This window comes from Melospiza melodia, chromosome Z, assembly GCF_035770615.1.
Source record: "Melospiza melodia melodia isolate bMelMel2 chromosome Z, bMelMel2.pri, whole genome shotgun sequence".
In the NCBI taxonomy this organism is placed as follows: Eukaryota; Metazoa; Chordata; class Aves; order Passeriformes; family Passerellidae; genus Melospiza; species Melospiza melodia.
Genome location: NC_086226.1, coordinates 35,666,790 through 35,692,008, shown reverse-complemented (window position 1 = coordinate 35,692,008; position 25,219 = coordinate 35,666,790). Strand labels below are relative to the sequence as shown.

At 35.2% G+C, this 25,219-nt stretch overlaps 1 protein-coding gene across 1 annotated transcript in view; it reads right to left on the bottom strand.

Moving 5' to 3' along the window:
* The window catches only part of CWC27 (CWC27 spliceosome associated cyclophilin), a 95,180-nt gene that overhangs the window by 69,260 nt on the left and 701 nt on the right, over positions 1 to 25,219 (bottom strand). Inside the window, exons 2-10 of the mRNA XM_063180054.1 lie at positions 25,002 to 25,098; positions 23,352 to 23,464; positions 22,024 to 22,167; positions 21,207 to 21,305; positions 20,946 to 21,049; positions 19,907 to 19,976; positions 17,418 to 17,497; positions 15,125 to 15,158; positions 11,133 to 11,308 (exon numbers count right to left, since the gene is read on the bottom strand). Of these exons, the coding sequence (XP_063036124.1) occupies positions 11,133 to 11,308; positions 15,125 to 15,158; positions 17,418 to 17,497; positions 19,907 to 19,976; positions 20,946 to 21,049; positions 21,207 to 21,305; positions 22,024 to 22,167; positions 23,352 to 23,464; positions 25,002 to 25,098 (917 nt within the window). The remainder of the gene's footprint in view (positions 1 to 11,132; positions 11,309 to 15,124; positions 15,159 to 17,417; positions 17,498 to 19,906; positions 19,977 to 20,945; positions 21,050 to 21,206; positions 21,306 to 22,023; positions 22,168 to 23,351; positions 23,465 to 25,001; positions 25,099 to 25,219) is intronic.

Here is a 25,219-nt window from a genome sequence, read left to right as displayed (position 1 = left end):
GAAAGGCCGATATGATATCTGAGAATGACATATTTTTCTGTTTTCTTGAATTATCCCTAAACAGAAAGAAAAGCAAGTAAAAATAAGCATCAGAGGAAAAAACGGAACAACATGGTCATGCAGTTTGCTTCTGAGTGCTTTTTAGAGGCTTTTTTCTTTGAGCCACGAGGAACACTGGTTGTGAATAAAATGGGAGGAAAAATTTAGAGAACCAGTAATGTTATTCTTTACAATAAGAAAATATAACTCTGATAATTATATGCCTCAGAGTGACAAAGTGTTCTTCAGCAAAAATAACAGAACTGTAACTTAGATTAATTAAAAAATTATTTCTACTACTTGCAGACACAAAGAAAAGATAACTATCAAACTGTCTTCTGTGAAGAAAAAAACCACAGCATAATATTTGATTAAACTGACATATAACGAAAGCTGGGGAAAACTGTAAAATGCCACAAAAGAAGGTTAATGCTCAATCTTCCTGACGCACCAAAGTCCAAGAGAAATTTGGTAGAATTTGCAAATAAAGATATGCTAATAGAAGGCTAGCAGATGAGTGAAAAAGGGTCCAAGAGGAGCAAAAAAGACTGAAAAGTAGTAGCATTTTAAGTAAGGTAATTGTCTTACTTAATAAGAAGGGCAAGTACAAAAAAAAATTTTTGTGGGGTATATTCTTTACATTAAAACAGGATTTTTTTTCCACCAAAAGATAAGAATGAGATAAAAGAATTTAGGAGGCTTGTATGCTCTATTAGGTAAATCACTGGATGAAATGATCATAGCAGTCTTTTCTGCCTTACCCTCTCAAGGTTCAGGCTTTCTGGATGTTTTCCACTTTTATAAGATAAACAGCTTCTTCTCATTAGAAGCAGATATACCCTTATAAGGATTCAAGTTGGGTTTCCTTTATTCATGTTGATTCAGATTTTATTCAAGCCCTCCAACCTTACCCATTCTGTGATTCAGATCAGAAAGTTTTGTAATTTATTTTGTTTCACTATTATCAAATTATCAAATTAGAATACTCTATCACTTACTAATTATCAGAAATGTAACACAACTTTTTAGGTAATAATTTAATTCCTTTCTTTTTATTTATAAACCATTACTCATTATAAACATTCCGTAACCAGAATCTGGTAACCACCATCACTTCTTCTACACTATATTAAAAATACTTATTACCTGCTTGGCTCTGTAGAAAGGCATGTACAAATAATAAAAATATTGAATTTTAATATAGATTGAATGTCTACAGTTAAACAGCAGATGCGATGTTTAAAGAAACTGTTTGAGCATACTCCAGTCATCCTTCACTTCAGTGCCACTTTAAGATATACCACTCATATTTACAAAAAATATATCATAGAAAGAAAACCCTCAAAAAGTCTCTTCCCATGGTACTCAGCTCTGTTGAAACAAAGAAAGGAAATGGCGCATGAACATTTAGCAATTAAAAAGTACATGGCTATACCACTGCTAAATCCATCTTGTTATGTTACAAGAATAAAACAATCACATGTGCAGCTAAACAACTGAGAACTCTCCAACTCTTTGAAATAGTATCTTGCCCACTATATAGTGCTACCAATTCACTGTATAATAAGGATTACACATTCTCACCTCCCGTTATGCTAACTGCATTTTCACGGGTCATATACGCATCCTTTTTCCAGGTGACTAGACAAATGCACACACAAACTTCACCTAAAAATACACTGATTCTTGCCAAGTAGCAGCAGGATGAAATATACCACAGTAACAATCCCGTCTTTGTCCTAGCCTAACACTCTACCTATTAACAGGCTTTGATGCTTAGCCAAGAAAAATCTCAGTGCTGGGATTCTGGTTTTTGTGCCCAAACAATCTGGGCTTGTGTTTAATATGGTATAGTCTGCTTTTAAGTTACTGCCAATCATTAACTCTACAAAGAGTGTGTCTGGGATTATTCTATCTTTACAATGAATATTATTAACGTAAAGAAGGGAGAAAAATTTACATTATTTTGAAAAGAATAGGTCAATCATGCAATCTTTAGCACTAAGAAAACAGGCTTATTCAGAATATAAATCTATTGCTGAAAACAATTCTGGAGCAATTGGTTTTTTTTCTGTCAGTAATATGTGTCCAAAATACTGAATTTCTTGAATAAAATATAAAAATGCAGATTGAAAGAAACACTAGATTCTTAAACTTGCAGAAAACTTCAAAACTCATTTTTACTAAAGGAAAATTAGGTAATTGTTTACAGTTTCTTAAACAATTACAGAGACACTACCATCAGTTGAAAAATTACTTAGGAATATATTAAAGAAAAATATGAAACATTACACTTTGATAAACCAAATATTATTGCTATCCTTGCAAAAAAATAGACTGAAGTGAGTGATCCTCTGCACTGAGGAAAAGAAATATGTAAAGCAAAAGAAAATATCAAATAAATATATTTTAAAGCATTCATGCTATGAGATTAGTGCAGAAGATGAGAAAAAAACTAATAACAAAATGACTTGAGAAAATATATAAAGATTAAAACAAGAGTAAATGTCATTCAAGGCTCTAGTCCCAGCAAGAGGCTTCTCCCATTCCACTGTAAGACTGATATCTTTTACACAGTACACTGTGGACAGAAGGTCATGCCCACCTTCTATACCACTAGAACTTGCTTAGAAGTCTCTTGTCCATGACAGCTTACTTCTGGCCTTGGTTTTTGTAGCTGACTTTTTAGAATTTGATGTATTGAGATTGTGTAAGCATTTGTAGCTGACTTTTTAGAATTTGATATATTGAGATTGTGTAAGCAATCTATTCTACAGAGAACGCCACAAGCAAGTAGAATATTCTAGTTGTACAAAAATTGGCAAGAAAACCAGGCCAAGTGGACAGGAAAAGAAGATCTCTTGAGACAGTCTTAAAAAGAAAAAGTTGCTCAATCCCAAGGGTAAGAATGTTTTCTGTTGTTTTCACCAAAATATTCTTTTCTCTCCTTCATCCTCATACCATAAAATTATTATCAAATTCCAGTCCAAATCAAATTCTTTTCAAATCCTTTTTGAATTTATATACTATGACAAGTCACTCAAAGCATACAAAATACACATGAATTAACATAGAATCCTATCAAAATAAACATCTGACATGTAGGTAAGTATGACTGTAAGAATGCATGACCTGTGGGTGACTGTATACAATATAATTACAAAATCAGGATATCAGTACCAAACCAAAATACTCTGAAAACATTTCCCTTCTTTCACACTTGGAATATATAAAACCAAGTCTCTTCCTTTTTTCTCTTTACATCTGTAGTGAATTTGTGTGTGTGTGTGATTTTCTAGTTTAACATTTGCCATAGTCAGTATCAAGCGAAGCACTATAAAAGTGTCTAACATTCTTTTCCTGGGGCTCTGGTGTATAAAGACATCTTCATAGATGCCAAAGAACTCCAGAAGAGAAGCAAAGAGAAAGTTCAGTTTATAAATTACAAATATGTGGAAGTATTTATACCTTCTGAAAGGCAGAAACTTAGAACTGCTATTGTATTAACACAGTCAAAACTGGGTTTTAAAAGAATACATAAAAAATAAGTTCCTTTTTCAGGTTACTTTCCATTCCCACTGTTTTTGCTACCTAGCCAATGAATTTCTACCAGTTAGTGTCTGTGCTTCTTCTTAGCACCACAGGAGAAAAAAAAAAGTTTTCAGTTAGCTTCAGCTTATGCATATCTGCATATCATTGCTGTGGCTATAAAACACAAGGTAGCGTTAACACAAGTTACACTCTTTGGTAAAACAATGTTAAATGTATTTAGAATTCAGGAGAGTCCCATCTGCAAAGGGCATGTCACTGGAGGCATGTGACATTTTGTCTACTTTATTTCTGACATAATCTTCAGAACTCCTCAAAGGTAGAGCCCCACTTGTGCTCTGAGTACAAGCTGAGTTTGGCATGTGAGGCAAGGATTGTATGTTGGAGCACCTTTAACTACAGCGTAATGCCTGAAAAATGTGTTGATCTTGACAACTGGCAGGTGCTTTCCCGGTCCTTATGCTGTAAAGTCAATTTATAAATAATGGAATTACTTTCAATAATAATCCAAATTCTACCCCTTCACTGAGGCTGAGTCCTGCTCAGATTTCCATAAAGTGCTTCTCTAGTGAAAGAGCACTGTTCTGGTACACACTGAAAATATGTAGGGGTAAGGTACTACTTGCATTATCTCCTACAATGTTGTCAGGTCTTCACAGCCAAGTTTGCATGCTTGAACTAATACCTTCTCAAGAATTTATAAGATGAAAGAGAAAAACAGTCTAATATGAAGAGCTAAGAGAAAGCTAGTGTTCTTGACATACTGTATCTAATGCAAGTAACTAACCTTATAAAATTCTGCTTGGAAACAGTTCAATCAAGACACAGAACAAAAAGACTAAAATACTGCCATGTTGTTCTCTATATGTATCAGCACATTTCAATGCCTAGTACTTCTCCAAGAAGCTTTTCAAATAACAATTCAAACCAAGAGTGATAGAACAGAAATGGAAATATATTAACCACTGAAGAACAACAAGTAGAACACTTAGACCAGTCCTAAATATGTTTAGTGTAATAAAGGCCACTGAAAGTTACGATTTTAAGAGAAACATTTCAATACTCTGAATTGAAATAGGACTTATTTATTTGCTCTCTTGAAGTTCATCATTATAGGAGCTTTTGCACTCTTACAGAAATACTGGTAAAATTTTACTCAATATTATTTAAAGTTATTTCAGTATGTGATTAAATAGCTACTTTTGCATAAAGTTGTAATTTATCCATTTGAATATAAATTGTTTAAAGCTTTGGACACTTAGTGTCAAAATGGCCCGCTTCAAATTAAGTTAAAATTGAACAACACAAGCTGTTTTGCCAGTTTATTACTAACGATGGCTCCTAGTTTTAAAAGAACATCCAAACAAATGCAGCGTATTAAACACAGAGTGAACAAGCCTTTTTTGAAATACAGAATTAATGATTTTTAATAAAATAAAAGTATTCACAATTTCCCCATGAAACACAAGCACTAGCCTTAACAAGGGATACAGAACCATGGAATGGTTTGGGTTGGAAGGAGATTCAAGAGGAAGAATCTTAGAATGGTTCGGGTTGGAAGGGATAGTTAACAGTTATTGTCTCCAAGCCTCTACAATGGGCAGGGACATCTGCAACTAGATCAGGTTGCTCAGAGCTCTGTTCTGCCAGACCTTGAACAAACTGCATGGTGGAGCATCCATCACCTCTCTGGACAACCAGTTCAGCATTTCACCACCCTCATTGTAAAAAACATCTTTGTTAAATCTAATATAAATCAACCCTTTCTTTTTTGAAAAAAGAAAAAAAAAAAAACAAAAAAAACCAAACAAAACCATTGCCTCTTATTCTTATTGCAAAAGACCCTGCTAAAAAGTTTATTACCTTCTTCCATACAGGTCTTACCTCCCTTGCTTGGCTGGCCATATTTTTGAAGCAGCCCAGTTGGCTTCCTGGGCAGCAAATGCATGTCTCCAGCTCATGTAAAGTTTCTTGCCAACCAGCATCCCCCAGTTTTCTCCTCAAGGTGGCCCTCAATCCATTTTATGCTCACCCTGTGTTTGTGCTTAAGATTGCTCTGACCAAGGTGCAGCACCTTGCACTTGGCATTGTTAAAATTCAGATTACAATGAGTTTCATTTTGCGAAAAAATTGAGAGGGGAAATTTAGGTTTCAGAGCAGCATATAAATTTTGACACAATGCTATCAGGGAGTTTCTTAATAGAACTAAGCATAAGTTCCTGACTGGCTACTAACTTGGCTAATTTTAGAGTCAATCCAAAAAAGCTGAAAATGTGCTTCCCAGTACGTACATGTAAGGAAGTCTTAAAAAAAATAGCAACACAAAACAGGCTAAAAGACCATCTTCAAGAATTAGATTACAAAGTTATTGCTTAAAGTAGTTGCCAGAGGCACATAACCCACTGAGTAGATATATACCTATTCACTCCAGGGAACTCTACTAAATCCATTAGCAGTGAATTGCACTAACTGTCACAGTAGCAAACTGTCATATCAGAACTGCTAGGCAACCTGGGCTTGCTGAATAAAACAAAACCTGAATATCTAATTGCCAAAATCTAGGAACTAAAAAACAGAGAAAATGACAAACTAATTCTCAGAGAGCAATGACTGAAAAGAAACTGAAAAGCCCAAGCAACCTAAGTGATATCAGTTGAATACTTGTAAGAAGGGCTGACATGGTCAACCTGTGAATAACCAGGGAAAGGGAAGTAAAAAAAAAAAAAGTTGCTGCTCTCTGCATACAGCATTATTAAAGCTAGTAAGAGATTAATGATGAAAGAGATTTAAAGAATGTTGGAAAATTGGAGATGGAAAAGAACCCAAACCATAAAGTAATTTGAAGACTAGAAAAAATTTTCTTACTGTGAAAGCCAGAAAAAACTCAATGTCTACAGCTTATTGAAAGGACTCAATTGGAATTTAAGTGGTAGAAGTAAGAGAAAATACAGCCTGCTGAAGTGAACTTCAGAAAAAGGCACAGCAAAAAGTAATTCAGTGGCTACAAGCTGAACCCAGACAAGTTAAAATGTAAAACTGGAAGAGGTACCATTAGGAATCATGTATCTAAATACTGGAAGAGAATACACTCACTGATTAAATATGGAGCAAACTATGCTCCCTTGATATCTAAAAAAAAATTATGTTGGAACGCCTTTCCAGTTCAGCTGTAGCCAAACAGTGAGTTCAATACAAGGGTAACTGGCAGTAAATTACGGCATGAGATACACAGTTTATCTAATTGTCTCATTTGGCTTAAAACACTTAAAAAAATACCTGAATTTGCTGTATGAAAACAGCAGCAGTTCTCTAGGTACAGTGACGTTTGAAGCCAGTTGCAAAAAGAGTTTCTATTCAGAACCTCAAAAGCCAATTTGACTAACATATAATGTCTGTTTTTTGGTGCTAAACTGGAAAACCAGGAGACAAACTCTATCGTTGGACAAAGTCTGATAGTAAGTTACCCTTAGTTTAAGAAAATGCTGGTAGGATTAGAAGTACAGTTATTAAATTTAAAATAGTAGTTTTGTGAAGAAATATATCTGTTAATATAGAAACAGATAAAACTTAACATTCCAAAGTAAGTAAGTAGCTCTAAATATATGGTATTTGCATCACATTATTATATTTATTAACAGCCAACATTGACAGAAAAGTAGTTGCTGAACACAACATGAGACACTAGATTAAGTTTAAATAAGTAGAAACATATAAATACACATTTTTACTACTTTTCACTGTGCAATGCTTGCATTATAAGCACAAGGTAACAATCACACAATAAATACATTTAAAACAACATATTTCAGCATAAATTATTAATTTATAAAGTACATAACTCATAATTTATAAAAACTGCAGATTTATAAAGAGAAAAAAATTGATTTCAAGATCTTTTAAAAAAGATTTCCATGTGATCATGTAAGATTACCTTTGGCTTTTCCACACCACAGTACTATATGAGCACCTTAGAAAAGCAAACTCGCATGCTCAGTGTGGCAATGTTTATTCATGTTGATGCCAAGAAAATGCTGAGGTGTCTTGACAATATTCAATTTTTACTGTATGGTCTAAACTGGATTTACCATGAACTTGAAACCCTGCCTGGCATTATTAACTATTTTTATTATGATTGTGTCTAGGTGACAGGACTGTGGGGGTGTAAGCTTTTGTCCAAGTTATTTTATGTTGTCTTTCAATAAAAAAACTAAGCCTTAGGAAGCACCTCTTAAAAACTGTTATACATTTCTGCTTTAAGGATGAAGGAACTAATTACTTATATATGCACAGAAAATATGTAAAGCTTCACATAGGATTTATTTCATCCATAGCAAATGGATATAAGAAAATAACAGGAATGCAAAGGAGTGCCAATAGAGCTACTATTAACTACTTTAATAATTATTAAAGTAGTTAATAGTAGTAGTAGTAGTATTTACTACTATTCATCTCCTTGGGATGGTAATAGTTTGCAAAACAAAATAAATGTGATTATTTAGTTCAACAGCAAATTATAGGATTATTAAGAGAAAATATACAAGAGGAAATGCCAAATTAAATTCAAATGACATTAACTACTCAAAAAGTCAGCTTCTCTTCCTCAATTTTTCAGCTATTACAGGCACTTATTTCATATTGACATTTAATATCACACCCATGAAAAGGTGTGTGAAATCAAAGGTGTGATCACATGTGTTAATATCACACCCATAAAAAGGTGTGTGTAAAATCAAGTGAACTTGATTATACAGTGAAAAACTGTACAGTCCACTGTATTTCACCCCACATTGCATGTCTTGCAAATAATAAGCACTGAAAATTTTTAAAGCTAGTAAGCAGAAATGTGTAGCATCCGAGCTCCACCTACAGGATGAAAAGAAATGTAGAAGAAATATTTTTAATTACCAGACTACAAGAGGGCTATTTACTCTGAAGTCTTCAGATGGTCATCTCAAGCCACCGCCATTTTACAAACCCAATGCAATGCTGAGAAATTTTATTACTTATGCAATGATGGCAAACACTTCTTCTATCTCTAAACATTCCTATATGTAAGTAGCTGTTTTACAGTGTGAAGTTTAGGTTTAAGCTTTCTAAAAACCCCAGACCAACAGAACTTCTCTAACAACTTGCCAGAATGACTGGGAGGCTCTTTTTCTCAAGTTTCCTTATCTAATACAAAGTTGTCAAAAAAAAAAGCTATTTTAAAAATATACACAAGAGGTTAAAATGCATACTGAAATGACCAAAATTAACTTTACTATTCAAGCACTTCAAGTATGGCTGCATTTAGAAGTGGTATTGGATCTCAGCACCGTGAATTTGAGAAAGTATCTATTGTTTCCATACTGCTTCTCTAAAACAGACCTCACAAATGCATTTGGATTAAAAGAAACTGATACAAATGAATACAGTTTTGCAGAAGACATCATGCATGTTAAAAACGGTACTCTGAAACAAATGTTGTTAGAAGTTCAATTATTCTACCAGCACATTTAAGTATCTGATTAGAAGAAATTTTGATAGATATCAGAAGTTTCTTCACCCTATGATGTCAGTAGACATTACCCTCAAGCTGTGGATAGTCCATCTAAGTTTTTGTTTGATATTTACACCTTGCACATCTCTGCCTCTGATCAACACAGGCTTTGAGTACAGTAGGTGGTGAACATCCATGTGTATATTATTGAACGTTGCCAGTACACTGAGAAAATAGTCACTATTTCAGACAATGAAACTTGATATTGTTTATCTTACTTTATCTAAACAGACCTCAAATGTAAAACCACATTATTTATAACAAACAATATCGTGCCTTTGATTTTTCAGGCCAGAGGACTGCAGACAATTACGTGGAAAACAGTAAGTCTAGAAATTTATGTTACTTGTGATACTAAGCAGTATTTCCTAAGGCTATGGCTCCCAACTGCTAAAAATACAACCAATAAAACCCTCTTCTGAGTTAAGATAGCCCATTTGGCTTTAATACTATTACTACTGCTTCCCTGAAAGAACAGAATAACCACAAAAAGAGCACATTGATCTACCACATGTAGAGCCAGCAGCTTACAGACTGACTACACAAATGTCTCTTAAAATTAGCTACAACATGATGCTAGCTTGGGCTTTTTGTACCTCATTCCTATGGGTATCCTCATGCCTCTTATTCTCTTCATGCTACAGACTTGCTATTACACCTTAGTCAATTTTGTTCCCAGCAGCCATTCTAATAAAACCCCAGGGACAATTGAACAGATTGATGCACAGGTAGTTGAACAAATAGATAGGCAGTAAACACGTACAGCTTCCAAAGCCCTTTGCTGCTGTAAAGAAGTTTTTTGGCTGCCATACAGTTCAAGGCTCTTTTTCAGAGAGAGCTTTTCTTAGAGACCTTCAAATTTCTAAGCCTGCCCTACTGCATATGGCTATCTAATGCTGAACGGTAATTGTTTATTCTCCCCAACCAAGAACAGTTCACTGAGTCTCAGAAGATTGCATCAATCTCAACCACAAGACTAGCAACCAGATTTTGGGATTGAAGTTATTCATCATCCTCACTGATCTCTACTTCCTGGGGACCATCTGTCTACAGTAGGGATCTGGGGACCATCTACTACAGCCACCAATTCCCAAAGCAACACACATCACAACTTCAAAGACAACAGAAATAAAAGTCAGGAAGTCTGTTTTACAAGATGGTTTGTGCATGTTCTTTAAAAAAATACCTAGTTATATCTAACATAGCCATAAAATCATGATACTCTATTTTATGCACTGCAATTTATGCTATATGTACTGCTGTATGTACTAATATGTACTGCTCTTACTGAGAGAAAGGAAAACTGAAAAATAGAAATCTAGTGCTCCAGAATCAGAGTTTCATGCTGGTTTCAGCTGAGGTAGAGTCATTTTTTTCTGCAGTAGCCAGCATGAGGATATGCTTTGGACTCGTGTTGAACACAGAGCTGTTTTACAAAGAGCCAGACTTTTTTGCTCTTTGTACTGAAAGCAGGAGAACTGGAATGCCTGGGAGGTATGAGAAGACAAAACCAGGACAGGTGGCCCCAGTTGACAAAAGAAGTATTTCAGGCCCTGTGACATCATGATCAGTATGAAAAGTGGTGAGAAGAAGGATCATATGAGTTGGAAGGGATGTTCACAAACACTGGCATAACCAAATTACATGACAGGAATCCATGCTGTTATGTCTGCAGAGAAAAACGGATGTGACTGCTGCAGCGTTGGAAAGTTGGTACACTGCAGGGTGAGTACTGTGATATGGATGACCCTCCTTTCTGTGAGTCTCAGTGGTGGGCACCTACTATGTGTTACTACTATGTGTTAACACACGTAAAGAGCTGCTAAATTCAATCTTACAACTGAGAAGAAAGACAAAGTAAAGACTGACAAATACACATAAAGACACTTTATTTCTAACTCACGGGGAAAAATAAAACTCCCATACAAGGAATCAATAAATTATGAAAATCCTAAAACTGTAAGCAGTCTAAAGAAAAACATCTACCAAACAACACAATCCTTACCTGCGACTAGTTGTTTTCCTTTCTGTCTTGGTTACTTCCTCTTGAAGTTGCTGTTTAGTATTTTCACTTGTATCAATTTTGAGTTTCTTGGCAATGCGTTCCTTTATTTGAAATCTCTCATTACTAGCAGCTTCATCTTCAACACTATCAGCATCTTCATCATGTTCCTCTTCATCCTTTATTGATTTAAAATGATAAAACTACTTTAGATACTTTTCAGTACAGAATGACAAATATGGAAATCTTTTTCTTACAAATATAATCTCTTCCAAGAAAAAAGCAAACTTCAAACAATATATCCTTATCTGCTACAGAGGTAACAAAAAATTTACAAACATGACAGTTTCTTTTCCATACACGAATTACTTCTTATCTGTAAGGGTTAAAAACTTAAACCAGTCTATTCTAGACTATTAACTTTTACAGCTCTGTAGATGACATCACAGCAGTGTGATATTACCCATACCACTGTTCATGAATCAAAAATTTGATTGACACAATACCATTGTCTCAATGGTATTGAGACATGATGGTACCATCCTTCATTTTCCACTGAAAGAAAACCTTAACTCCCTACCACATGGGTATACTACAGTCATGATGGGATAGAAGAGGGTAGTCCATCAGCTCCCATTAGGGAATTTACAAATACTAAATTGATCATAACTGTGAAATTGTTATAAGCTTAATGAATTGATCATAATTGATCATAAGCTGTGAAAACCTGTGGAATTGATCATTGCAGCTTGCTACAGAGGTCAAAGAAGAGGCCTCAGGCCTCCATACCTAGCACCGGTAGGCAAAAGGGATAAAGCACCTTGGATCAAAGACATTTGAAGGGAGAAATAGCTGGAGAATGAACAAGTAGCCTGACTAGACCAAGGGATCTAAGTTTGACTATCTCCTTCATGGAAGAAGGAAGTCTGCATGAACCTTAACTGAAGAATGACAGTTTGAAGATGACATGGTATATCTTTTCACGTTTACTTTGGTATGATGCTCATCAGCAAAAGGAAAGTGTAAGATGCCACATGATTCTAATTTTAGCCAAAGACAGAAAGGACAGTTAGAAATACCAAGCCAGAGGACTTAACTGTATCCAGGAGACTGCCAGAATGTAAGCACTGGGGAAGGAAGAACATGTACATGTCCTGGGTGTGAGATACAGGTAGGAGGAAGAGTAGCATGAAGATCATGTCCATAAACATGAAGGAGGAAAGAATAAAAAAAGTAAAAGCAGCAAGAGGCAAAATTTGGGAATAGAAGAGAAAAATCAACAATTGGATTTCAGAAGTTGTAGTGGAGTCACTGTTTAGGAATCTTTAGACTACTATGCTTAGATTCAAGATTTAGACAAGACAAGACCAGTCAGAAATAAGACAGAAATCTCTGAATATTTAGCACAGTAAAACAGCTGAATATTTGCCAGTGAAAAGACAGAAAAATGGTTGGGGGATTTTTGTCTGTTCCTTTTTAATAGGGAAGAGAAAACTGGAACAGGATCAGCATTTCCCTTAATTTACCAGAAAGATATTGTTTGACAGAGGAGATAATGAAACTTTGTAGAAGATTTGCTTACATGATAAATTGTCAGAGAGATGGGTGACTACAGACCTCAATAGCAGGTGGAGGTCCAAAAAAAAAAAAGTGACAGGACTGTGTTCGAAGTCTTTAACAGTCAAGGATAAAGACAGGCTCCTGGTGGAGATTTGACTAAGGCTTAGGTAAAAGCATTTCACTGACACACAATTAATTGGACAAAACTTCTGGAATAAAAATGCACAACTCTAGACAAATAGCATTTGCTAAGTAGTAAGCTAGTTAAAATTTGCAGACATCGGAGTAACAGGAAGAGGGTTAAAATTGGGGAGACAAAATGTTTTAACTTGTCCCACTTGGCTAAAACCTCTATTTCTCAAACCACCCATCAGCCTCAGTTTGCAAAGTATTTCACCATTTTTCTTCTAGAAAAACACTGAGAAAATAGGATATGCTCTTCCTCCTCAACTGCGTTCCCTCCTACAGCTCTACTCTTTTCTCCTACCTAGTCTCTTCCTTCAGTCCTGCTCTCTAAGTCCATCTAATACCAACAAACATCTAACAATAGAATAAACAATCCAGACTGAACTGCACGGCACCTCAAAAGGGAAGTGGCTGTTCTGTTGGCTGATAGTTGCTCTCCACGTGACACAGATATGCAAAAGTGCTTGCCTGAACGTTCTACTACTTCTAACTGCTGTTATTAGCTGGGTGGAGTTGTCCTATTCTCCGCCTTAATATGAAAATAAAAATGGTAATGAGACATTTTGTGACAGAATGACTGGCTACTACATGTAATATGATTTTCCCGTTTAAGGAGATTATTGAACTGAGGGGTGGATAATTCATTTTATCTACACATAGTACTGCATGAAACTTACTGTTCAGCAACTGACAGACAAATAGGGAGAGGAAAAGAAATTGTGCACAAAAGAAATGTCACTGGTGAGAAAAAAAATTGTTAATACATTTCATATAATGTTTTCATTAATGCCTTGAGCACAAAAAGAATCCTAACAAATAGCTATGAGGTACTGCTAATACAAAGGCTCTCTCAAACAATTAAATGTACAAATTTGAGGACTGCAGTAAGAGAAACAGCATGGTATTTAATAGCATGAACAGCAAGGCCAGGTGCTTAGAGAACAAGAGTTTCTCTTACATGCTATGGGCTGGTAGGCTGGGGGAAGTAGGACGATCTGGAAGAATTATTTGCTCCCAGGTTTGGCAATAAAACTACCAACATGTTTCAGCTGTGTAAATGCAGAAGTGATCCTATGATGCGTTAACTAAAATAACTCTAAGAGATCATAAAATAATAGTACTACTTCACAAGACCCATGTAACTGCCTGAAGTGCTAGATCTTAGCTAAAATCTTAAATGTAATAAAATCTAAAGAGAACACCTCCCCAGGAAAAAATGAGAAAAAGCCTTCATATTTCCAACTTTGGCTTAATTATTATATTTATTTAAATTTTTATTCTTCAACCTAATAAATCCATGTTCTACACTCCCCAAATCCAGTTTGTTTTAGAAAGAGATATTTGAATATCTGAAGAATTACTACTAAAATAGCATTCTCCAAACCCTTCTAAGACTAAAATGCTCCTGCATACAGCAGGAATTACAAAGGAGAAGAATGAAAAAGCCTGAATTCATACTATGCCTTATGAAAAAAGGAAAAGCATGTAAGTAGATTGTTTTTTTAGGCACGTGAATGAGACAGACTGTGCTCTTCCTTTACTTCCACTACGTCAACACACAGTATAGTTAATACAGTCCCAGTCATATATTCCAACCTTATCTCAACAGCAATATAAAGAGGTACTCCCATGATCTCTGGTTGGAGACAGAGACATATTTCAGGTAACAAGCTTATGCTTACCTGCACCATGTACAACAACTTTCTTGCACAACAACTTTCTAAACTGCCTCTGTATTTAGTTCAATGTTACTGCACGACTATTCAAATCCCATGTCTTTCAGAGGTGACAGTCTCCAACAATACAATTTCACTGCTACAATTTAATAATTCACTGAGTTTGTGTTCTCTTGAAGAAATCTTTCAAACAGGACTCTGACTCACATGCAGACTTACCCTCAAACATTGCAATTGACAAACTTGATTTTAATCATTTTTTAAGAAGCAGTTTCAGGGTTTTTATCACTCTGGTGGTTTGTCACCCTGTGATACACAACCCATATAATATATTCCTATATAACTAATCTACTAACTGAAATACAATACCATGAGTTTCTATAAAAGTAGCAGGTAGTATGCTAATTCTACCCTGATGTGAATAGCCAAACCTGAGAGCCTTCACACTTTTGCCAGAAATCTGACTTGTGCTAGTTCTTAAAGATCTCTAAAGTAACATTTGTTCCCCAAAGGAAATCTTATCTGCCCACAGTAAAAAACAAAGAATTAGTAGTAAAAAAAAATAATACTTGCCTCACTCAAATCCTCTTCTTCATTTGCCACTTCACTAAAAGAAAAAGAAAAGGAACTACTTTGAAGTGCTAGAGGAGATTTAAAGTATTATTTAAAAACCAACATTTCTTAAATAAAAAAATTGTTAGCCACCTGAAATTTTAGTAAACTTACTACTTTGTATCATCCTTGCATTTATCTTAAAAGTATCAATATTATTTTCAATCATTTGACTATCACAATCTTTTCTAATTAAAAAAGCTTAAAAACAAGAGCATTCATCCAATGGAGAAATCCTAACCATATCTTGAGCTATTCAAGCAAAACACTAATATGTACAGTTAAAACCAACAAAACTCATGAGATGTTTTTGATCTCATTTATCAAACAATTAGTAACATTTCATTGCAACGAGTTTATATTTTGGAAGATGCATTTTACTGATACTGAAGCTTAACATCAAGTTAAATAAATTCATTATACAGCTACAGTTTGGTGAATTAAAAAAGAACTCTATCTGAACACACTAAGGCTAACACACCCACTGTTAATTATCAAAACTAATAATAAGGGCCCCTGAACCATTTTAGCCCACAATAACAAAAAAGAAGTTTTGCTAAAAAAAACCCAAGGACTATTAAATAAGTCTCAGAAGTCAAGGCTTTGAAGTGTGCTCAAAGCAATCAATAAGTAATCAAGATCACTAAAGAAACTCCAGATGTGTTGCAACCAGTGTTGCAAGCAATGACATTAACTAATAAAGTGCTGCAGCTGGGTCAGGGCAATTGCTGATATCAATACAGACAGGGGATGAACGGACTGAGAGCAGCCCAGCAAGGAGGACGTGGGGGTGCTGGTGGACGAAAAGCTGGACATGAGCTGATGATGTACACCTGAAGTTCAGAAAGCCAACTGTGTCCTGGGCTGCATCCAGAGCAGGGTGGGCAGCAGGGCAGGGAGGGGATTCTGCCCCTCTGCTCTGCTCTGCTGAGACCCCACCTGCAGGGCTGCATCAGCTCTGGGGGCACAGCACAGCAAGGACAGGGACCTGCTGGAGGGACTCTGGAGGAGAGCCATGAAGATGATCACCTCTCCAATAGGGAAAGGCACGATTGTTCAGCCTGGAGAAGGGAAGACTCCAGGGACACCTTATAGCATGCAGCCTTTTCATACTTAACATGGGTCTGTAAGATGGGCACTGACTTTTTAGCAGGGCCCGTTGTGAAAGAACAAGGGGTAGTGGTTTTCAACCAGAAAGGAGTAAATTCAGACTAAACATAAGGAAGATGTCTTTTATTATATAGATGGTGAGACACTAGTGAGCAGGCTGCCCAGAGAGGAGGTAAATGCTCCATTCCTGGAAACATTCAAGGCCAGGCTGAATGGGGTGCTGCACAACCTGATCTAGCTGGACATGTCCCTGCTCACTAAAAGGGGGCTTTAATGGTTCCTTCCAAACCAGCTAGTCTAGGATTCTAAGATAAGCAAATTCTCAGAGTTAACATATTTTCATGGAATTTTCTCACTTTATAACTCAACTGTGGTTAAAAATCAGAATTTATAAAGTACTAAAACTAGATAAGAAAACCGAGTTTATTAAAGCATGCAGATTTACGATTAACCTGATATTTTGCTTGTTCTTTAGATTTGGAAAAAAAAAAGATATTTTCAAGCATAAGTAGGGTTAGAAGGTTGGGAAAAGCAATCCTCTAGAATAATCACAGCAAAGAACATCTTCAACATGAAGAAAATTTAAGTATCTTTAAAAGTTTAGGCTATGAAAGAGATAGTAGGAGTAAGAAAGGACAGTGGTAAAGAGAGGTATAAAAGGGGCTGTCAGCTCACTGTCTCTTCCAGAATGTGAGTTAGAACTTACGAAATGCCACTAGTAGCATTCAGGTTCAGAACAAAAAGGGGAGATACTTCCTCTGGTAGTGAAGAGGACTTGTGAACTGAAACAATGTTACAAGAGACTTAATATACACTTTGAGAAGAGCTCTATTAAAGGTTACTAAATAGAGGTACCACATCAAAACCTGACAGTCCTCTGAGGTGAATCCTGAGAGGAAGCTGAGCAACTACTCAGATAAACTTTACATTTGCATCATTTTCACTCTTTACTGGGCATCCGCTGAGGGCCAGTGGCGGTGACAGCTTAGTCGGTTAGAGAAATATTTGGTCTAATCTAGCATTGGCACTCTTAATTTTTTAAATAGTAACGTGAATTGACATTTTTCATGAGTATACATGTGCATAATTGGGTATAACATATTGAAAGTAGATCTGTTCTAGAAATTGGAAATCACATACTAACCTTTTGACAGCAGGAACTGAGCTAAGATGTGGATCATCCTTCAGGAGATCATGACTACTTTTACTTTTTCCCTTCATGCTCTGTTAAAAGAAAAAAGTTATTATTCATTTCAGTTTAAGAGGTTAGACAGTGAAAAAGGATTGTGGTAAGAAAAACATAACTTGTTTCTTTTTAGCTTTAGTCTACCCAGTAAGCATAAACACTTTTAAGAACAGAAGAAAGAGAAACATCAAAATGACTCCACAGATTTATTTTTGCAATAGCAGTGCACTTAGTTTTAAAGACAGAGAGAGAGGAAAAAAAAAAGATATTGTTTAGTCATGTACAATCATTACACATCATAAAGATGGTAGGTCTAGCACATATACACTTAAGTGAATAAAGGGGTAAGAACTTAATTCCCAATAATGACACATGACAATTGAAAGAACCACCATGTATAAAACAGTACTTATTAATTACACTAATTAGATCCCTAAGGAAAAAAAAAGAAATTAACTAACTGCTATACATCAGTCTGGAACACATAATTTAAGAATAATTTACTGACACAAGGAGTCAAATAAATCTAACACATAAGGTCTTCAGGCAGAAAGACTGCAGTTAGAAAGCATTCTACATGCTAATCTGAAAAAAATATTCTTAATTTTCAGAGAAAACTCAGACTGAAAATCTGTTACAGGAACAGTCTGTGTTGTGACCTGTACTGTGAATGTCTCCATTGCAGATGCATTGTCTAATGCTTTTGGGAACACATTAGACATGTGGACAAAATCTTAGTCGTTTAAATACAACTGCAGTTTTTTATTATGTAGAAAACAAAGACTATCACATTCAGCAACATGAAAAGATTATTCCTTCATTAAGGAAGGGGTGGTGTGTTTGGAGTGGTGGTGGGGCTGTGTATGGCACAGTGCTCCAAACAGGTACAGACAATGAGCAGCCTGGACACCGAAAGCTAACACTGATCAACAGCCAAATCCCCAACTGCACTAACAGCCTTGATCTGGTTCATAGCTTGAGGGGTTTCACCCAGAACTTCTCTGCCCTTCTTAAACAAGCAAGACTTACTGCATCTAGCACCCACAAAAAGCTCATAGGATTTTGTGGATTCAAGGATCTCAATAACAACTTTGACTTTCCATTTTTCTTATCAAAAACAGAGAATGCAAGTTAGTGCTGATATTCATGTACTTCAACTTAAACAGATTAAGATAATGACCAGAACTAGAGTCACTGATCTAGGCCTATTATGAACAAACAATGAGGTATCAAAAAGAAGGCTTTATTCTGGTACAAAGAATGAAGATAAATTCTTCATAAAGAGTTGTTATGGTTAATTATCTAGCTACAACCAATGCAGAATTTAGTCAGGACAAATAGACAGATGAGATTTTGAGGCTGAGTTGAAAGAGAGCCTTAAAACACTGGAACTCGGCTTATAATGAAAGAAGCATTCTATTTAGACAATTTTAAACTGAAACCAAGTATTTGGCATGAAAAGAAAGGAAGTCCAGGCAACTGAATCAAACCCAGTATTATAAGCCAGATAAACAGAAAGAGCAAAACAGTAGATGAACATATTAAGCTAAACAAGTAAACTTTGTCTGACTGGTAAGTTGGGAAAAAAAAGAAAAGTAGTTAAAGCTGCTGTTGTAATAAATCTCTACTATCATTCTGACTGATATCACATTACTATAATATTGTACATCATTATTCACTGTTTTCCTTTTGTATTTTAGCTAACTTCTGAGGACTAACAACTGTTTTTTCACTTATGTGCTACAGGATGCAGGACCATGTAGTCTGATCACTAACTGAAGAGGTGAGGTACTGTAGAAAGCCTAGAAATCTAGCAAACAGCTTGGTCAGCAGTAGAAATGAAATCAGAAATTTATTTAAGAAAATTTTAAACTAGCCTTATTTAAATGCCAAATCAGGGAAGGAAATGTTAGACCAAAGATTATACGTGCAATCCTGGAATGTGAACATTTCACTATGGTGCACTATTAAATTATGACAATGGACTATTTTCTCCACAATAACCACACTTCACTTTGCTCACAGATGGATGAATATATGTAAGAAAATGGAGCTAAGCGTGTGCTGGAAATGTATAAAATGATCCTCAGTATTCAAGTATTTTACCATATAATTGCAATCATAAATAAAGGACTTGAAAAAGATAACGTACTTATTGCTTCCATGACTTTTAAACAACAGACATAGATTTATACTATGAAACTTTTTGTTCACGGAAATGTAAAAATTCCATGCAGTAATTGAAGGTACCCTCAAAATTAAGAAAACTAAAAACTTCTGTTTTTGTAAAATGCTGTAACAGCAGAATCCTAAAAACTGAACAAACTGCTATTATTATTGTTCAAAATATAAACATAAGAAGACGACTCAAAACTTTAAAACTTCCATAAACATGCAGGAAAGGTAATTAGGCTAAAAAGACAAATAATGATAATTTGGTACAATACCTGACTAACTCTACTGACTTCTTCCTCTTCTTCTTCAGCTTCTTCCCCAAAGGAAAGCAGATTAAAATTTCTTTAAGAGAAAAAAGAAAATTCCTAGTAAAATTTTAAATATTGTCTTACTAACATTCCATTAACTTTAAATACATTACAGTCGTGCTGTACATGACCTTTTAAAAAAACCTTTTATCCTGCTAAATGTAACAATTCCAAGAAACTATTGCATTTTGCTTTGCAAAAAATCATAAATATTCAGAAAAGCATGTTGTATTATACTCCTGAGATAAAACAAGGATAGCAAAGCATCAGTTAAGACACAAATTAAGAAATCCTGTCTTGACTTGCTTTCCCAGCTGACAGTTCTGTTGTATTTCTTTTCTCAACAGAGCAGCATTCAAGACACAAGATTTTCAAGATATGACAGCTCAGAAACATATCAAATGTGTATTCATTCACAGAATGCAATTAAAAAAACTATGAGCTATAACTTATATTTCAAGAGTTAATTGTTCACACTGTTGGAACCAGTCAGTTGCAACATGTTCTATTTTTATGCAGCAGAACTGACAGCATGCCCACTTTAGAGTTTCTACTACTTTCTATTGTATGTTTGTGAATTTTCATTCAGAGAAACTAAGATTTCCCATGTCAAAATGTCTGCCTCTTGCTAAGGTCTTCAGTGGGGAGAAATGGTATCTGATAAAATATGTTCAAAAAATCCCAAACAATTGAGCTGTGACCCAGTTACTCCTACCAGTAGGTTTCACCTGCAGCGTTGTCTCAGTCAGATGACTGCACTTTGTGGGACATGGGAAAGACAAACTACCTTTTATTATTTTCAACAAACTATCATCATGCATGCAACAGTTACAGCTCAGCAGATGCACAGTAACATTTCAGTCAGAGAAACTAGATTTGCAAGACCTCACCCGCCGGAAACAAGGAAGTGCTTCAAAGGCAGAAATGGAAGTAAAAACCTGCCAAACTACAAAAAATTAAAGGTGAAAGAAAATGAACTACCACTTCTGTTGCATATATTTACTTTGTGCCTTTTACTTTGGACTTTTTAGTTTCTTCCTCTGGTTTGTCTTTCTTCAGTTTTCTGTTTGGTCGTGGGATAATGTCATCAAACGGATTAAACAAAACCTGTTTAAAAAACCAGTATTTTAAACACACCTTTAGTAAATATTTTGTCATTAAGTAGCTCAATATTTTAAAATATGCAAAAGGACAAGCCAAATTTTCTGAACACTATGCACAAAAGAATTTCAGAATGTCCCATTTCAAAGCAGAACATACTCACCTCACTGCTTCTTATTTTGTGTGGACTGAGAGGTCTCTCTTCTTTGTCAACTTCTACTTCAGCCAGGCGCAACATGTTATATATTGTATCCCCTGTAACCTGGCAAATTTACAAAGAAAGGCTTGAAAGTTCATGACTGTAATTTGTGTTATTTATTCTGCAAAATACAAGGCAATTACTATGTAAAAAATTTTGTAAGTACAACTGCTATGGAAATATCGTAAGCATGTAAGACTTCTAAAAGATAGCAAGTACAATGTACAAAAGTTTGGGTTTTTCAATTTAATGGGAAAAGTTAAAGGAATACAGGTAGTTTTGAGAATGTAGGCAGATGAAGATGTTGAAGTGTTACTGTGAGCTATGAAACAGGAAAATGAAAACCACTGAAATAAAAAAAGATCTGCTATATTTTCTTTTAAGTAAATCATGAGAGTGGCAAATTCATCTCATGTTTTTCATCATCCTGACTTTTCTTGGGTAATTAGAATCAAATTAATTCTAAACGGAATTTTCTAACATGTCATTAGTATTAGATGAACCGATTAATAATAGAGGCATAATAATACAAATAAGATTATTTAAAGGCAGCACAAGATGAAAATACAATCTAGAAGAATAAAAACAGCAAAACAGATAATAACAGGAACAATCCACAGATTTCTGCCAGATATAGGAAACAAAGAGAATGGAGAGAGCATAGAAGCACTAAAATAAATTTCAAATGCACATAGCAGCAAACAATACCAAACTGGCCTTCAGAGAAACTTGTAGCAGGTTCTGTCAGACTTAAACTGGGACTCCAATTCATGTAACAGACCTTTCCAAAGATTGTGTGCTTGTTGTTAAGCTCATCTGCACGACCCAATGTAAAGAAAAACTGACTCCCGTTATCATGGGGCCCAGCATTGGCCATAGCAACAAGTCCTCTTCGATTAAATCGCAATCGTGAGTGGAACTCATCCTGGTAAAGGCAGGACAGAAAAGAGAACAACTTCAGTATAAAACTATCTTTTCACTCCTTTAGCTGCAGCGTGATAGGGAGATAGGAGTGAGATCACTTACATCAGCATGCACACGCAGAAAAAAAATGCTGCTAGTTTTCTTTTGAGTTCAGGCAGTAATAAATCCCAAGTATTTTGAAACTCAGTACCAGAATTATATTTAAAAGTTCCTACTATGAGTGGCAAAAATTATTTTTAGTCAGTATTTCTAATCTCTAGTGCCTATAATAATGCAAACAAATGAACAATCTTCAAAAGAAACCATAAACACACCACAAACAAAATTAAAAACTAAATATCAGTAACAGAAAGACACATTACTAATTAAAAAAATTCTAAGTTCTGTCTTGTTAATTTTATCTTTTTTCATTCATTGCCTAAAAATCAATTGTTATTCATTGTTTTTATTTGCATTTGTTATCCCCCTAATATTAAGAAAATAAAAAGCATTTTAAAAAGTAACTGCATTTCATACATTTCTTGCAAAAATACTATTCTTGACAACAATTACTGTATTTATGCGAAAAATGAATTTAAATCCTAATTCATGTAAGGTTACTAATGGCGCAATAACAGGTTGTAATAGTAGAGTAATGCAGAAATCCATAGGAAGAACATTTTCTGGAATTAAGACAAAATAGGACTCCTTTCAAAGCAAGGAGAACATGAAGAATACCACTGTAATATCACAATGCTAAACACTGCAATACTGAGATACCACTACTTTGAAGCAGCAGTGCTACTACAATATTGGTAATTTTTGCTTTGTTCTCTGCTCAGGTACCATTCCCTCCCACAAACCTCAGGCTCATGCTAGATGTAAAAGTCTAGCAGCAAGAAGGTGGAAGGGCCAGAAATAGGCTTTGCAGCTTCAGTCATAAATTAAAGGTGCCCGCCCCACCTGAAATAAAACAGGCAGAACAGAACACAGCTGCTAAGCCCCCAGGTTTATCATTATACCAGCATAGCTGGGTCTAAGAACTCTCAATTTAGAAGAGCATATTCAAACACACTGAAGCAGCACATGAAGGCAATTACTGCACATGTATGCATTTCATATAAGATTTGATTTTTCAGAACTTGGTAGGAAGAACAATGGGTAGAGGATACCAAACAAATTAATGTGTAAGTTATAGATACACACCTTGAAAGGAGCTCCATATACCGACTCTCCTCCTGATCCAGTACCAGTAGGGTCACCCCCTTGCACAATAAAGCCAGGCACTACTCTGTGAAATATTGTGTTATTGTAATACTCTAAAAAAAAAAATGAAAAAAGAATAAGATGTTAAACTTTGATATAGATCATGCAGAGATGTCCAGAGATTGAAGTTCCAGAAAGCAAATACTGAAACTAGATTCCACTGTTGGCTTCTATTTGGTTCCCTTCTGTTCTCCACAGACTTACGAGATCACATCCTGTGGTGTCACATGTTTCTTTTGCAAAAAATCCTGCCCATCACTGACAAGATGACCTTGAAGAATGACAGAATTTTCAGCTTTTAAGTTTTTATTACTGTAATGACACTATCAAAATACACCAATTTAAAAGGAGAACTAGAAATACTGTGCTCTATCCTGGACGAGATCTCACATGCAACATTAGCAATACCCATATACAGATGATTTGCACTTTCACTCACCAGCACAGAACACTTTTCATCACCTATACTACTATACTATACCTAAACCAATAATTTTTGCAGAATGAAATATGTGGTACATTTTGCTCTCTAAGTTATCTTCTTTTATCTATCTATTTATCTGACAGAGGTTACAAGATCATAAAAAAACAAAAGGAATGAAAAGAAAAAATTACCTGAACCAAAACCCTGGTTGATATAAAATAAAATAAAAAATAAATCTGCAGCATGCTGCAAAACAAAGTAGGGTGTGCAAATGTTGCAGCATAACTAGACACAGTCGTGGATGGTTATATGCTGGGATATTAATGAGAAATACTTAAAGGTATTACGAAGCACAAGATGCTACGCAGCAATTAAAAAAAAAATCAGAAAGCAAATAAAGCCCACTGAGTATACATAAACCTCTATCATGGGCTAAGGAATTCTTTTACCATTGCAAAAAGTCTCAAAATTAGGGAAAAGAGACTGGACAAAACAGACTGGATCTGTGCTGGAGGCACAAAGCCTAGACTGCTATTTTTGTTTAACAGATGAAGGCCCAAAGAACTCTTCACAATTCTACAAATGCGTAAATCGGAAAATAACGCAAGTTAGAAAACGTATAAAGGTATCAAGTCTTTCACAGATTTTTGTTCCAGTTTTCTCAGTAGGGAGCTTATCATTCTGGTACCCACCACTTCAGTGAAAAGTTTTACAGAGCTTTTAGCAACAAAAAAAATACAGTAACTGAAACATTAGGAGCAGTCGCAGAAAAAAAAAAAAAAAAGGTAGTGTAAATTGCGATGCAGAAATGAGAATTTTGGAGAATGTCCAATATTGCATTACTGTCATTTCATTCACACACTGAAGTTGCTATACTTTGTAGATATTTGCTGGAAGTAGGCCTCTCAAGACTCTGAAAGACAATGTTTCAATACCATGTTGTCAGCTTAATTTGAGAAAACCATCCAAAATTTTTACTTTTTTTTTCTCCACCAGCTTCACTGGCAACCTTGAAGAACATTGTCTGGCTGTTAATTAATAATTCCTAAACACAAACTTATTAACATACTAAAGTCAAAACATAATTGCGACTTTCATTTTACAGAAAGGGACCAAAGATGGCACAGAAATTAATTTTAACAATTCCCATCCCATTCAGTCATTACCTTCCATACACAGCTGGATGAAATTTCTGCATGCTTTTGGAGCTTCTTTTGACCATAATTCTATATCTATCTCTCCTGCTGTAGTTCTCAGCAAAACCTACAAACATACAGATAAATGCAGCCTCAGTTTTATTGTAATTTAGTCACTGATCAAAAAGTATATATGCCTAAAAAAATAAATCTGAATTTGTTATATTTGTAAGACTGGTATATATTTA